At 41.9% G+C, this 16,621-nt stretch overlaps 1 protein-coding gene across 1 annotated transcript; it reads left to right on the top strand.

The window, feature by feature from the left end:
- Window positions 1-65: 65 nt before the first annotated feature.
- DERL1 (derlin 1) lies at window positions 66-16,114 on the top strand. The gene is made up of 8 exons (XM_017826418.1): window positions 66-382; window positions 2,428-2,539; window positions 5,664-5,728; window positions 8,306-8,332; window positions 10,303-10,398; window positions 11,070-11,122; window positions 12,247-12,357; window positions 13,441-16,114. The coding sequence occupies exons 1-8, from the start codon at window positions 230-232 to the stop codon at window positions 13,577-13,579; spliced, it is 756 nt and encodes a 251-aa protein (XP_017681907.1). The 5' UTR covers window positions 66-229; the 3' UTR covers window positions 13,580-16,114.
- Window positions 16,115-16,621: the final 507 nt, after the last annotated feature.

Here is a 16,621-nt window from a genome sequence, read left to right as displayed (position 1 = left end):
CGCTCCACCCCCGGGGCGGGACCGCGGGCGGCCGAGGCGGGGCCGGAAGCGGCGGCGGCGGCTCGGCCGAATTCGGTGGCGCCACGTCTGGCTCGGGGCTCCCTCGCTGCCCGACAGGCGGCGGCGGCGGCGCAGCCGGACCCTCGTCTCGCCTTTCCCTCAGCGGTCGGTTCGTGGCGAGGCCTCAGCGGCAGCAGCGGCGGCAGCGGCCGGGCGCGGCGGCGGCGACATGTCGGACCTGGGGGACTGGTTCCGGAGCATCCCGCTGATCACCCGCTACTGGTTCGCCGGCTCCATCGCGGTGCCGCTCGTGGGCAAGCTGGGCCTCGTCAGCCCCGTCAGCCTCTTCCTCTGGCCCGACGCCTTCATCCACCGCTTCCAGGTACGGGCCGCACTCCCGCTCCCGGCGTGCCCCGCGGCGCCCGCGCCATAGGGCAGCGGGGCCTGGCGCGCGCTCGGCCTTCTGGGAGTTGTAGTGCGAGGCCGCGCCGGGGCTGCGGGCGGGGCCGGCGCTCTCCCCGGGCCCCGCGGCCTCGCACCGGAACAGCGCTCGGGGGTCGCCGGGGGCGGCCAGAGCCCCTCCGGCGGGAGCCGAGCCCTCCTTCTCGCTTAACCCGTGCAGGATTAAGGGCCCGGGTTTAGCCCGTGCTGTGCTCGCAGGGCCCGGGTGGCGGTGCCTGACCCTGCCAGAGTGACAGTGACAGAGGGCTGTGGCCCCTGGCAGCCCCGCAGTTCGTCTTGTGTATCATTCTGGTGTGTTTTTCCCTAATTTTTTTGTGGGAGTTGTTCTGGCTGGCGCTGGTTGTTGTGCCGAGGCACTCTGTGACCACAAAACCCGTGGCTGTGGCTTCAGGTGGCTCTGTGTGACCGTGTGGGTGTGACTGCGGGAGCAGAGGTGACAGTCAGCTGTGCAAACATCCCAAACCGCGGGTGGCTTTGGGGACTCGGGCAGAGCTACTGGAGAGACATGGAGCTCCTGGAGCGGGTCCAGCGGAGGGCAACAAAGATGATTAAGGGACTGGAGCATCTCTTATGGGGAAAGGCTGAAGGAGCTGGGCCTGCTCAGCCTCGAGAAGAGGCGACTGGGAGGGGGCCTTATCAATACATATAAATTTCTAGAGGGAGGTGTCAAAGGATGGAGCCAGACTCTTCTTGGTGATGCACAATAGGACAGGAGGCAATGGCCAGAAACTGATGCACATGAAGTCCCAGCTGAACGTGAGGAAGAAAGAACAACTTTACTGTGCGAGTGACTGGACACTGGAACAGATTGTCCAGAGAGGTTATGGAGTCTCCCTCGCTGGAGATACTCAAGAACTGTCTGGATGCAATCCTGTGCAATGTGCTCTAGGATGACACTGCTTGAGCAGGGAGGTTGGACCAGATGACCCAGTGTGGTCCCTTCCAACCTGACCCATTCTGTGATTCTGTGAAAAAGTGCATCTTTTGCACCTTCTGGCTTGGAATTTGAAAAAGCTTCTGCTTGGGATTGTCAGCTTCTGTGCGTAGGTACGGGTCACACAAACTAACAACTAAAACCCTGAGGTGTCAGATGTAGAGTGCATTAGCAATGTCAAAAGTGTTCACAAGCTGGACATAGTATTTATCCTTGCATTGTGATGCTACAAGTTCAGTGTTTTGCTGTGCAGGTGTATAGCAGGAGAGGACTCATTGGATGAACAGAAAATGAAGGAATAGGAAAGATCTTGACCTTTACATTTCTATTATATTTGGTTATTATATCTTCAGTGCAAAAGGCTGAGTGTGAAAAAAAAGTTTAAAAGATTGCTCTAGGAGGGGCCATCCATGTATCGTCCCCAAAATTTAATAGCTTAGACGACTGTTTTCCCTCTAGTTTTGTTATTTCTCTTGGAACTGTGATGTTCAGGATCCTAATACTCTGTTTGGAACTGTTGCTGCTTAGGGAGCTCAGTTATGAATGGCCACTTTCTGTCCTTGCTATGTGCTGCCATGCAGTTGGCTGTGTCCACTACTGGTTGTTGGGAGGCTCTATAGCAGGTCTAAAATGCTCAGAGCAGCGTGTGCTGTCTGGAATGGTACACTAAAGACTGTTGTGTGAGTTGCTTGGCCTCTGTTCAACAGGGAAGAATGGGGTTTGTGTGGATGCTTTTAGAACAGTGTAGCATCCTTTTGCACTGAAATTAAGAGTCAGTACTGCAAAGATGTAATGAAAGCAATCTGGGAAGCTTTGTGTGATTTCTGTTGTAATCTTAACAGTTTTGCTTATCAGATTAAAAAAAAACCCACACCTGTAAAAACTGCTGAAGCAGCAGGAATTGATACTTGAACTGTTTTTAATCTTTCCTTGATCTTCCAAGTAATTGATAATGAATGGAAACAAAAAGCCTGTGCATATGAGTTCATTCTACAGTATATAAATATATCTTTCTCTTTTGATTTGGACAGATCTGGCGGCCGATAACGGCAACTTTCTTCTTCCCAGTGGGACCTGGAACAGGATTTCTCTACTTGGTGAATTTGTATTTCTTGTATCAATATTCATCACGATTAGAAACAGGTATGTTATCCATTAATTTTTGTGCATGTGGTGAGCTCTACCTGAAGCTGATACAGGTGGCTCATCTCTGTGCCAACTTACGTTGGTCAGTGTGAAACTGCTCCAAAAACTGATTTTCTGGGACTGGTGATTTCCCTTGGCCATTTAGGATCTGAACTTGATACTTATTTCAATAGGAGGGCCTGGTGCTTTTGGTTGTTGGATTTCAGGGAGTGAGACAGACTAAATGATATTACCTCTGTTTTCTTGTTTCTGTTGTCCTCTGACACAGAAGGATGTTAGAGCATATGTAATAAAGGGTGATATCCATTGGAAGAAAATAACATCAGTTTTTCCTCTTTTTATGAGGGATGCTTTCTTGTGTTATTTTCTGGTTTGTGTTGAATTGAGAGATACCTTCTACAAATGAAATTTGAAATATCGTTCTTCCAAACAGATACATGGAAAAGTTAAGGGGCTAGTAGGATTTTTAGTTAAGGAGAAAAATTCAGTGGAAGAAAGGAGATCAGATAATGGATCATTTCTCTCAAAAAAAGTGATTGTTGTTGCAAGGTAGCTTCAAAACTAGTTTTATTTTGCACTGCACCATTCATTAAAGCTAGACAAAAATTGTTTCAGTTGAAGTAAGTAATAAAAGTGTTTTCGAAGCCAAGCTCCTCCTGGAAGCCTTTGAACAAGAATTTCAGTATAATTCTAATGGAGTCTTAGAACTGATGGTGATGTTTGAAAAGTCCCACAGTAAAGAGATCCCTGGTAGACCTGCCATCCAGAGACTATTGGGGAACCCCGTTTAAGTCTTAAGAAGAGTAGCAGGGAAAGGGAGGAGTGGTGCCAGATTGTATTTGGTTGTTTTCTTAGTGAAAGAAAATAGTTCTATAGCTAGAAATGATTCCTCCTCTGAGCCTTTCTGCAGTAGATTATGAACATGTGAGAGTGGCAGTTCAAACATTCTACCAGGCAAAGCCAGGTGTAGGAAGAGTTCCTGGTTAATAGATGCAAATTAAGACATCACTGAATGGACATACACTTAGAAAATTCTGCAGTTGTCTCTGCTGTGGCACAGGTCTCATGAAAGGAAATAAATTCTTTTAGCAGTAAATTCCTGCTGTGCAACACATATGAATTTTGAAACTGGAAAGTCAGCTGTGTTGTTATTTTAACCAATGCATTTCTTTTTTATTACAGTCATTTTTCTGGTTATAAATTAAGTTATTGTTTAGATTGGCCTTTCTTTCTGTGAAAAATGCTGGAATCCTTCTACATGTGGGAGGTATATAAGTTGCTGATAATGTTTACAGGTGGAAATCAGTTTTGGTCTATGCCTCCTTTTGTCTATGAAACTGAGGAAGTGAAACTTCTATTTTCAGCATTGTACATTTTTTTTGAGCGTACACTGGTGCTGCATGCCAGCTTCAAATTTAGTTGTCAAAAATGTACATATGGATTTGTAGTGTGCTTGTGCTTTTGTAACAAGCTGACCTGTAGCTTCCCGAGGAAAGGGAGATTGATGTGTTTTTGTTTTGTTTGGGTTGATGAAGAACATAACAAATATCAACAGAGAAAGAAGAATATGAAGAGTTCACTCTCCAACACTATGAATGATGAGATTATGAGTCTGCAGCTCTTTCCAGATGACTGGATTATACCCTGGGCCTTACAGAAGGACCCAGTGGAATAGAGCTCAACCTATAGCTGTGCTGAGCTTTCTGGCATCTGTAGTTCAATTTTCTTAGATATTCATTGAAAAGTCAACTTAAATAGCTTGTCTAATATTCTTGTTAGCAGTCTCCTACATAACGAGAAGTGAAAAAACTTAAGGGAATAATAATAGCTTTGATTTCTTCCTACTCTGGAGGGTTTCCTGAGCTGGTGTTTCTGCAGCCTTAGTCAGCTTCTTCTCTTTTCTTGTTTCTATTTGTTTGTTGTATAGCAACAGTGAGGAGAAAACTTCAGTTTATGCATTTCTTCAACTTTAAAACTTTCCAATATATTTTTCTAAGTGTTTTTTTTTCATGTCATGTAATTTGCATGGCTGAACTTAAATAATAAACTTAAAATTGTTATTTTAGTAATTTTGTTTTACATAGGCTATTCTAAAAAGCTATTGCTTAAAAATAGGTTTTCTTCCTTTACATTTTTTGGGACATGTAAAATACTAGTAGGAAGCCAAATAGTGCTAACATGAAGCAATAGCCTTCTTTCTTGGCCTTTTGATGTTTAATTATGAGCATGTAATTCAGCTTGTCTGTGGTGCACTGAGTTTGTCACTGGTCTGGGTCTTCTGCAACAACATTCTCAGGCTTTCCTTGCCTGCCTGGGACTCTGTGAAAGTTGATGGGAGTCTTGCACAGGTGTCGAGGTCTGTGTCAGCTTTTTGCCACACTTTGCAAGAGTGAGAGCCTCAAATTTTCATGTTTGCAAGGAGTTGTTTTAACTCTTGTCTCTGCCAGGTCACAAACCCAACTGGGCATCTAAAGATAATTTTGTGTAGTATGACCTGCAGGGAATGTTGCTTTTTTTTTTTTGTTTGTTTGTTTGTTTCCACTGTCCTCAAAAAACTGACACATTTGAAATGGGAAATTAGCTTAGAAGAAGGAACAGAATGTACTGCAAATGTGTACCTTCCTTGTCATGGATGCTGTTTTTTTCTGGAGTGTAAAAACTGTCATATCTCTTGAGTCTGACTAGATGATGCAAAGAGGTTGCAATTTTCCTAAGTGAGGGCTGTTTTTCACATGACTCAGTCATTGTGCTTAATGTCTCTGCCTTTGCTGTGCACGTGTATTTTCTTATTCTGTCTTTCTGACTGGCAGTTTCATATGAAGGATGAGGTCTAACTCCATTTTGAAGGCTTATGTAGTTAAAACCACTTATCTCCAGAGTCAGTGTGTTCTTTTTGAGTATAGACACTGCAGTAGGCTGTCTTATTTTTCAGTCTGTAGGTTGTTCTATTCTAAGGCTTTTTAAAATTTAAAAAAAAATAAATTGTAAACCACAGACTGCATGTAAAGCAACCGTTAATAACTAAGCTGCTCTTAGACTCCAAAAAGTAAAAGTAAAAAAAGTTGTCTTAATTTCTTATCAAAATTTCAGTACCATTCCTGATAATTCTTTTTGTTTACAGGTGCTTTTGATGGAAGGCCAGCAGATTACATGTTCATGCTGCTGTTTAACTGGATCTGCATTGTTGTATCCTTCTGCTCATCATCAAATTTGAGAATATTTTGGTTCTCCTGTTTCTGCCTTAAGTGTGTTCAAAGACCGAGTTTTATCAAGGAACAGTTTTGAAATGTAGCAAATGTTCACAGGCGAGTTTGTAAGTGTGTAATCTTCCTGGAAAGGTAGTGGCTTGCAGGGAGAACACTAATAAACATGCTGATAGGGGTATGTAATCTGGGGACTAGAGTTCTGCTTACATAAAGCTCAGCTCATGTGGTGTGTTGCTCGTGCTTCCGTGGTGTTCTCTGTATCACTTCACTGAGTGGGTTGCTGTGTGAGCTAAGAGTGAATTTAGTGTGTTCAAGCTGCTGTGTGCAGATAGGACTGATCACTGCCACTCCCTGAAATTCAGGTACCTCATGGAGAGGTCCTTTACATGCTGAGTAAAAGTCATCTGTGAAAGCAGTGTTGTGATACCTGAACTGAGCCAGCTTCCTGAAAAATATGGGCTTGTTGGTTTGAGAATGCTGGGAAACACTTTTTCCATGTGCTGTTCTATCTGAATTTTATTTTAGATCTTGAATACAAAACTGGGAGGACTTGCTGATAAACCAGGTAGTTGTGCTACCATTCAGGGATTTTTAGAGGCTGGAGAAATGGGCTGCTCAGGAATGAAGCTCTGTAAAGGGAAGTGCAGAGCCCTGCTCTTGGCAAGGAGCAGCCTCAGGCAGCAGAGCAGACTGGAGACTGGCAGTCTGCAGAGTATCTTCCCAGAAAGGCCCTGGGTGTCCTGCTGAACACCGAGTTGACCGTGAGCCAGGAATGTGCCCTTATGACAAAGGTGGCCACCGGCATCCTGGGCTGTGTTAGGCAGAGCATTGCCCCCAGGTTGAGGCAGGTGATTGCTCTTCTCTGCTCAGCCTTTGAGAGATATATGAGGGGCTGCATCCGGCTTCAGGTTCCCAAGTACAAGAGAGACATGGACATAATGGAGTGAGTCCAGTGAGAGGTCATGAAGATGATTAAAGGGTTGGAGCATCTGTCACATGAGGAGAAGCTGGGAGAGCTGGGCTTGTGCAGCCTGGGGTGTCTTATCATAGAATCATATGTAGTTTGGATTGAAAGGTCCTTAGTCCAACCTCCCTACAGTGAGCAGGGACATCTTCAACTAGATCAGGTTGCTCAGAGCCCTGTAACCTGACATTGAATGTTTCCAGGGATGGAACATCCACCACCTCTTTGGGCAACCTCTGTCAGTGTTTCACCACCCTCATTGTAAAAATTTTCTTCATTATACCTAATCTAAATCAACCTTCTTTTAGTTTAAACCGTTACCCCTTTTCCTATTGCAACAGGCCTTACAAAATGCTCTGTCCCAAACTCTCTCAGCCTTTCCCTGTAAGAGAGATGTTCCATCCTCTGATAATTTTTGTGGGCTTCCTCCAGACCCACTCCAAGAGGTCCATGTCTTTTCTGTGCTGAGGACTCTGTAGCTGGACACCAGTTCCACAAAATGAAGCACATTTAAATGTAAGAAAGACCCCCTTTTACTGTAAGGGCAGTCAAACACTGACAAGGCTGTGGAACTTCCATTCTTGGAGATGCTCCCATTCTGTCTGTGCTGTTGCTGCCTCCTTGTAGCAATTTGTGGTGGCACAGCACATGGGAAAAAAGGAGCAATGACATCAGAGTAGTCAGGAGAGCTAGTGTGTAGAAATGCCTTATCAATAGATTATCTCCAGTTGCATTCCACTCTGTGGAGGGAATTGCTATTCCTGCTGGTCCTGTTGAGCCACAACAGTAACAATGTGCTGTTAGTTATGTTGTTACAAAGATGAGGGTTTTCTTTATGATTGCAGGTTGTTGACTGTGAGGTATTAGAATGAATCTAATTGTGACTTGACTTTCAAACTGGTCATTTAAAAGCTTCCAGTTGCTTGTTCCCTATGTGATGTAAGAGCAACCTGGATCCATGGTCTGGGAAAAGGGTGGGTGTCATTTTATGGGTACTCATGAACTGCTAAAAGCATTCTGATCATAGCAAAATCCCTCAGTGATTCTTTCTACTCAGCAGTCACTACAACAGATCCTTTGGGCTCCAAGGTGGGAGAGGAATATTAAAAGCCTGCATTGATGCACTTCAAGAAATTATTTATTTTCTATGACTCATTGGCAATGTATTGGGGTTTTCTCATGACCTGGTATTTCTTTAGCTAGAAACCCAAAATTTCAGTGTTGAAGTAATGAAAGAATCCAGCGGTTAAACTTGTAATGTGCTCTTATGCAAGCAAGGACTGATTGAGTTTGTAGTTAGCCAGTTTCCATCAGGGAGGAAAGGCCAGTGCATCCGTCACCCCTCAGGGTAATGACTGGAGGTGGGAGCTTGAAAGGCTACCAAAAGGCAATTACTGAAACTAAGTGTGTAAGTCTCTAGATCATTGGATGTTTTTATTTTTTTACCCAGTGTTTAACTTAAAACAGTGTTCCTGTGTAGTACTATTTTAAACATTAAAGGCCTTTGCATGTGTGTTCAATGTGTCTGCACCTTCTTTTTATTATCTTAGTCTGTCAGGTTTTGCTGTATTTTCCTTAATGGTGCAATGACAGATAACTGGCTTGGCAATGGACATGCAGGTAAGTGCAGTGCCCTTTCTTGAATAATAATTTTGAGGAACTTTATGACTACTTAATAACTTTATAGAGAGCATTATCGACTTAACTGCAGAACAATGTTAAGCTAGACTGGTTCAGTTTGTATCAGAATGGACTGCTGTGTGTGTATTGTTAATTTTTTAGTTCAGGTTAGCCTCAGCTGATGGCATAAGCCTGGATCTGACTGTCACACCTAACGCAGTTAGGGAATCCAGGAATGAAAATTGGCTCACTGTACAGTCAGGAAGTGTTCAGCCTTTTACTAAAATGGACACAAGATGTCACCTCTGCGCTGTTTCCTTTAATGAAAGTGGATCTCCATTCTTACTTTTTTATTTAAAAATGATTCTTGGGCTCATTCATCTTCTCAAATTTAGTGTGCCTTTTACTTGCCAATAGAAGATCTTTTTATGAAAAACACAGCTTCAGATTGAGATCAGAACTGTGAAGTGCAAAATCCTCACAAGAATGATTAAGATAGTGGTGTAAATTTTTGATGAGGTAGTTCTTATCACCCCAGATATTAAAGGGGAAAATTGGGAAATGTGTCTTGGACACAGCAGAGTATCAGTATCTTCAGCCTGCCTCTGCTGTTCTCTCTTTATCTGTCCCCATCACCTAAAGCCTGCACCAGTATCTGTAGTATTTTGTACAAAATTATTTTAGCATTTTTGGATCACTTATCAGGCTCTCCTGGTAGACAAAACCAAAAATCTCTAGTCAGGACTGAGTTCTGTTAAGGGCTGTCTACAACTTCGCGCTTAAAATTTTCTTTGCTGTGGGGAAGACATCACAAAATTTTACAAAAGCATGCTGCAGTCATGCTGCATTGTATGAATTTTAGACTGATTGTGTTGATTTGTACATTTTAAAATAGGTACTTAAAATGTTTGGGTTTTTTAAACTGGATACAAACTATTGCTTAAAAGAGAATCAGTTGTTTGATGTACAAACATGGTTTTCTTAAAAAAATGGGGGTTTTTTGATTGTGTTTAGTGGCCTTAAAGTTGAGAAGATAGAGTAGGATAGCTGGCACTATTCCTATGTCAAATGCTTTCAGAAATTAGATATTCCTTTGTTTTTCCAGTAAAATGAAAAGAGTTTTACTAAAGACCCTAAAGTGCTCATGTGGTGAGTCAGAGTGCTGGTGCACACGCGTGGGGCTTGTGGAAGGCTGGGCTGGTAGTGGTGTGCCAACGTTAACCTGGAACCTGTTGGATAGAAGCTCCCCTGAAGGGACGAGTTTCAACCTCTTCTAAACACAGGAGCTGGTTCGTAGCATTCAGCCAGTTCATGGAAATGTTGCTGGTGCAGTCTGCCTTCAGAAATCATCAGATAGCTAAATAGTGCTTTGTATTTCTTTCACTAGAAATAGTCCAATCACCTAATATACAGTCACAGTAAGGAAGTGTTTGAAACTGTCTCACCTCCTGGAGTGGAGTGTGGGTTATCTCCAAGCTCTACCAAGGCAGCTTTGCCAAGGCTGGCTGCAGTGCCCTGAAATGGTGATTTACGGGTGCCCCTTCCTTCTGAGGTGCTCGTAGGTGGCAGTTCAGTGGAGTAACTGTTTGGGTTAGTGCCCTGGAAATGATTGTGGCACCGGTCCATGGCTGGCTCTGCTGTAGGTGTCCTACCAGGCAACTGGGAGCAAAGGAGTTCTCCACAGCTGCTCTTTCACTTGGTGCAAGTTGGAGCCCTTTGCTTTGGCATGGTCTTGCAAAAGAGAATGACCCAAGTAGGTTCTTCTCCTCAGCTTTCTCAATGGCTTTTTTACAGATCCATGACACATGGTGGCAAAGCTTCTGGGGCAGTCTGTAAAGACTTTACTGACGTACCATGCTTACAAACCACTTTTGAAGCTTATAGCTCCTGCTGCCTTTTTTAAGTTTCTTTAGTTTCTGTGAAAGTGTTTGTAACTGTTTGCCTTTGTTATTTCTTTCTTAACATTGCAGTTGCTGATGATTCCACTCATCATGTCAGTACTTTATGTGTGGGCCCAGCTGAACAGAGACATGATTGTATCGTTTTGGTTTGGAACAAGATTTAAGGTATGTCAGGCAGGATATTGGAAAGGTTCCTGCCCATAAGATGCATATGTAGGGGGTGAGGGGCAAAATATAAATATTTTCTCTTATTAAAGATGTTCCACACTTTTACATAGCTGTATACTCTTTGAGATGCAGCAAAGACAAATTTCTTCGTGGTTTTCCGTGTGGTGTCACTTAGTGTGGCTTTACTGAAAAGATGTCCTGACAACTGAAATTCATCATTCCGAAAAGAAAAAATTCCTGATAAACATTAGCCTAGATAAAAGCTGAATGTAGTGACAAAATGCTTTAAATTGTTGTTTCCTGGGTGACCTTATCTGTTTCTGCCAGGTCTCATAGTTGAAACTCTTTTGATCATTGTTTCAAGAGCTTTTCAAAGTCGGAAACTTTAGGACTTTGTTCCAGATGCAAGCATGCTGTGGAACATGGGGGCAAAAGGCATGTCTACTTATAATGTTTAAATGAGTATGTTTTGTCTAAAAATGTTAGTCTTCACTCAGTTTGGAGTATCTTCCCTTGTAGGTTGAATCTCTTTCAGTTAATAGATCAGGATTTGTGTAATGCCTAAAACGTTGAGATTATGATCATGCTCATTAGTGCAGTGGGAAGTTGAGAGCAGGTTTACCTCTTGACTTGTACTTACAACTTCTCTTCACTGCATTCCTTTTCAGGCCTGTTACCTTCCATGGGTTATTCTGGGATTCAACTACATCATTGGTGGATCGTACGTATTTACTTCTATGGCCAATTTGAAGTTATAAAAGCTTTTAGAGCTATTTAACTTGCTGCTGAATTTAGAAGTAATATTAAAATAAGCTTAAAACCGTATAATGTGACTGATAATGCCAAGTGTCACATGGTGATGATTTAAGATAAAAGCAAAGAGGTGTGCATGTGAGAACTAGAGAATGTAGATGAAGGGAAAGTAATAAGTTTGTTTTATTTTCTAGTGACTGTATGTGTTAGGCCTTTTCCATGCTATAAAAGTAACACACAGTAAAGAAAGATGTCATTCATGTGACTAGCCATCATTACTGGTTTTAGAAACAAAGTTAGCTTGCCTCTGACAGTGCTGTTACTTCTTTCCCTCCCAGTCTTGTCTATCCTGATTTTTTTTCAGTTTGTGAAACAAGTGAAAATGGAAATAAGTCCACAGAGTGCTGTATTAGCACTTGATGAAGTCTTTGGTCTGTCTTGGGTTTCTTTGAGTAAACTCCATGATGCAGAAATCCCCTCTCTGTGCACAGTCTGTCTTATTGGTGCCCTGCATTGGCTGGGGCCTCTTGGTGCCGCTGTAACACAATTAGTGACAATAACAAGTTAGGTTGAGTTATAAAAGGAGGAGATAGCACAGCAAAACCAAATTCCCTGTTCTGGCTGTGCCTCCTACTGACTCATCCCTCACTTGTGAGAACTGCTTGCTGTTAGATACCTGCTGTTTCTATGCATGACAGAAGATACTCAAGGGCCTCCAGTCAGCTGTGGTTTTGTAAAATTGGGAACAAAACAGCTCAGTACAGCGGGAGACAGGTTGGCCAGTGAAAACAGCACTAACTTCTCTAGCTCTGCAGACCATTATTTTAGGCACTAATAGCTGTACGGTCTAATTCCCTGATGTAAATAAGTATTTAATTGCATTTTCAGTACAGACTGTAGAGAAGGCTTGGAAGTGTTGGCACAGAAAGTTGGCCCTTCTAAAGAATTGACTGCAAAATACTGAGAGAAGGGAAATTTTTTGTGTCTCACAGCCCTGGCAATGCCCATGGCAGGTGAACACAAGGTGATCACTCTTATTTTTGGAGAAGACAGCATGTAAAACAATTCTTTTTTTTTTTTTTTGCTTTACAGAGTCATCAATGAGCTGATAGGAAATCTGGTTGGACACCTGTATTTCTTCTTAATGTTTAAATATCCAGTGGACTTGGGAGGAAGGAATTTTCTGTCCACACCTCAGTTCCTGTAAGTGACCTTATTCTTTACCTCACTGTTTGTTTGGTCCAATTTTTTGTATGATTCATCAGATATATATTTGCTGGGATTTTAAAGTGTAAAATACTTTGCTAAATCAACCTGCTTTAGACTATCATGTTGACTGAGCTGATGAGTCATCAAAAATGTTGAGTTTCTTTTAAACGGTCCATGTGAGAGTTCTCTGTTACCTCTCTGGATGACTTATGTCCTTTGCCCACTCTTAAAAGTGAGAGTGAAAGTCATAGTTCTGCTAGTGAATTGAGCTGTAATAAAGAGAACTCCCTAACAATTATCAGATAGTATTAAAAAAAAAGTTTTATCCTGTAAGTCATCTTTTTTCTGTATTCCCATGTATCATTACAGTAGCTACCAGTTCAGCAATGTCTAACAATAATGGGAGTCAGTTGTAGACTTGTTCAGGACTATAATATGATTCTGCTTTGCAGTCTGTACCAGTCACCTTAACTGAGACTGCAAGTCTGAAGTGCTTTTTCTTGTGATGTGTTCATTTTTTTGGCATTGAAATACTACAATCAGAAGCCTAAGTTTTTAGTTTCAGTTGTCCTTATCCTCATCCTTTTGGGCTGTAAATCTATCAAACTTTAGTTAGAAACTTTCTCTATCAAACGTTAGCTAAAACTCAGTTAACCCTCTTCGTAGCATAAATTGTTGAATTACAGTTATACTTTGTGTACAGATTTTAATCAGTAGGGAAGCTTTATATTCTAATTCTATGTTTGCAAGCCTGTCTAGTAAATCTAATTTTCTATAAGGATTAGAAGACAAGATCGTCTTTAAAAATGTCTTTCACGGTGGTAACAGCTCTGAAAGTGCCATCAGTCTTGTTGGATATGTGCAATTCTCTTGATTCCCAGCAATGGAAGTTCCCTCGTATTCCCATTTCTCAGTGTGCTGAGGGCTTAGATTTGGACAGGATTCTTTGAAGTTCTACTGTGAAAAGCCAGTTTTATTGCAAAGTCTGTCAGCTAAAAGGAAGTGCATGGAAAAGTAGTCTGTCATTTACCCCCAGGGTACAGCTGTTTCTGTAACTCCTCTTCTGGTTTGTCCTAGTTACCGCTGGCTGCCAAACAGGAGAGGGGGAGTGTCGGGATTTGGTGTTCCTCCTGCCAGCATGAGAAGAGCTGCAGAAGATCAGCAGGGTGGTGGAAGGCACAACTGGGGCCAAGGTTTCCGACTAGGTGACCAGTGAAGAACTCCTGCCCTTGGAAAACATCAACTCTTGGGTTTTAACTGGATGTAGAACCGACCCTTCCTGGTGCAGAGCATGCCTAAAGAACTGAGCTCTCTGTAATACTCTTGGATTTAACTGATTAGAAGGAATGTTTCTGGTTCAAGAGAAAACTAAAAACTCCAGAAGGAAAAAAATGTAGATCTTGCTCCAGGTTAGCCAGTAGTGTCCAATTTGATTCTGCCATTAAAAATAAGCCTTCTTTATGCAGTATTGTCTGTCTGTAACAACAGGATCCATTAGCTATCTTGTTCCATCATGTGATGGAACAAGCTGATTGTGTTCTGTCTCACCTGGTATGTTAAAACTTTGTTGACCATGGTAAAATAAGGATCCAGTGTGAGGCAGATGGCTCAAACAAGCCCTTAAGTTTAGGAAGCTGACCTTTTCCATAGCTCTGTTAAAGTCCCAGGTTCTTTGGAAACATTATTTTAGTGATATCTCTCTGGTGCATTCATAAAGCAAATTGCAAATGTTTCATTTCTGTTATTAAGCTATGTTTTGAGGAGAGTTTTTGCCTTGCTGTGCAGCATTTGTCTGATCTGCTACATCATGGGCTGGGCAAGCCTAAGAACTAGAGGGCTTTTGTTTGAAATGTCAATAACAGATATTCACAGAATTGAAATCTCTGAACTCTTCATAGCATGTTACAAGGCTTGTTCTGTTAAAACTGAAATTGTCTGGCTTTTTTTTTTTTTTCCCCTAAGATCTGTGAATTCTTGGCTTCAAGGTTTCTGTTTTGATTGCCAAATTGGGTAGCATAAATACTGCTTAAACTAGAAAATGTAACATATCATTGTGGTTAATACAAAGGGTACTGATTGCAGCATTGTTTAACTGAATCTTCATCTTTCTCTTAAAAGCTTTAAGACATCAAAGAATCAAAGCTGGAAATAATTTTTTGCAGGGTCAAGATACAATAGAACAGATTGTTTTACTGCAGGACTCTTTCATCGTCAAATAAGAAATTGTGTACACTGTTTATTAGTAGCTGTACTTTTTTTTTTTTTTTGTAAAAAATTATTACATGGAAAAGGGAATGATTCTGTACAGTAGTTTCCTTGCACTGGGTTCCCATGGGCAGAGCACATGGCTAAGATCCAGGAATCTGTAACGCCAGCTTGTTACTGACTCGCTGCATGGACTTGAGCAAACTTCTTACTTATCCCAGCTTTCCCAGCTGTAAGGAGGACTTGTGCATGTCTCACAGCATTCTTAAAGACAGCTGTCCCTGACCTCCCTTGGATGGAGCTGCTAGTGAGCCAGGTGAGGCTTAGGTTCACTTAAATCCAACACTTCACATAGGAACACAATTACTCAAAGCTTAACCAAGACTTCTAAGTCAGAATGTTTTATGGTTGGAGGAAGGAGAGCATCGTCACTAGGATGAGTTTCAAGTCTGACTGAATTGCCCTTTAGCACTTGTCTGTCATTTTACTGGGTAGGTAGGGCACAGAAAGCTGTTCTGCCCCAACTTAGGTATCTCAGGTAACTGTAAGTAGATGAAGTCAATCTGGGCTGAAACATTTTTATTACTGCTTTGTTTCTTCACAAAAGCTGGGTTTTGAAGGTGTAAAAACTTGTAAATACTATGTGAGGGGAAGCCAAGTGGAAAATAAGCAGTCGGACTGACAGTTTTCAGCTGGCCTGCTTGAAATAAATGCATGTTCCATTTCTTCACTGCAACTCAATTATGTTGATTTGGCTCGTGGAAAAATGTAGAAAACTGGTAGTGTGTTTAAGTTTTATTTTTACAGGAAGTTGGAGTTCAGCAATCACTTGCCATTTTTGTCTATTCAGTGATGAGTTTTAAAGATGCTCTTGTGTCTTTCTGTGTATAAAATGGTAGGTAGAAAAGAGGAGTGCAGTGTTGTAAATACAAATTTATCATTGACCAACGGCTGTTATTTGATGTGAACTTGAACAGTCTGAGAACCATCATTTTGATAGGAGTCATGGTACAGCTGGTCTTTTTAGTCATAGTAATATCACTGTGCCCAAAGCATTTGTCTTCATTTTGAGTCAGGACCCAATTGTTAAGTGAAGCTGAAGCCCTGGCACACTCAAATTGTAGAGTATCTTTGTATGGAAGGCCTGAAGGAAGGCTTGAGTGAGTGAAAGCATAGCAAAAGTAATTGTCCTGGCCCATTGCACCGTGCTGGGTTTTGCTTTTTAGTACATCCTCCTCCTCTAAATTAGGAGGAAAAGGTTAGCAAGGAATATAGACTTCTTATAAGCCTTGATTAGCTTTTGAGCTGCTTCAGGTCAATTTACTTTGTTTATGGAAAATTCACTTTCAAATTCCATATTACAAGCTCACTTTGTTACTTTCTCACTTTGTCACTTGACCTGAAGCACTGTTTGTCCTCCCACATACATTTGACAATGGCAGTCTCTTGTTGAATGAGTACCTTCTTTCTTATTTTGTACAGATAATTTCCCCTTTTTGTAATCAATTTTTGTTGGCAAAGTTTTAAATTAAAATTTTAATCTCTGTTACTGTCTCTGTTTTGTTAAATCATATTTCAGCTTAAGACAAGCCTTGTGATCTGCACATCTCTGGGGATTGTATTACAGCTGCACTGTGACACCATCTCCTGCTGTTGATAAAAGTATTCAAGAAAATTACCTGCTTTTGGGTGGGAGTCTTGTCTTCTCTGATCAGTTGCAAAATCGTAAAGGCATTTTCTTTACCTCTGTTTATACCATGAGTTTTGACAGTCTGTGTCCTTCCTGGGCTATTACCACTTTACAGCTGTTTTTTGTATGCTTGATTATTAATCCTTTGTTCTCTGGGAGAAAGCGTCCTTCTACTCACCCTTAAACTTTGTGGGATTGATACAGATCACATACTTGTCCAGGGGTAAGCTTGGAATTCTGCAATACCCTCTCTGTCCAGACAGATGTGCAAAGCTGCCAGAATTCCTTTTGAGGCTCTTACCTCAACTGGTTTGGAGACAGACACATCGGGCATCCTGTGAATGACTCCTCTGGTCCTCGTTG

Source organism: Lepidothrix coronata, unplaced genomic scaffold, assembly GCF_001604755.1.
Source record: "Lepidothrix coronata isolate B3197 unplaced genomic scaffold, Lepidothrix_coronata-1.0 Scaffold126, whole genome shotgun sequence".
Lineage (NCBI taxonomy): Eukaryota > Metazoa > Chordata > Aves > Passeriformes > Pipridae > Lepidothrix > Lepidothrix coronata.
The sequence above is the reverse complement of the archived record's forward strand: the minus strand, read 5'-3'. Positions and strand labels throughout refer to the sequence as shown.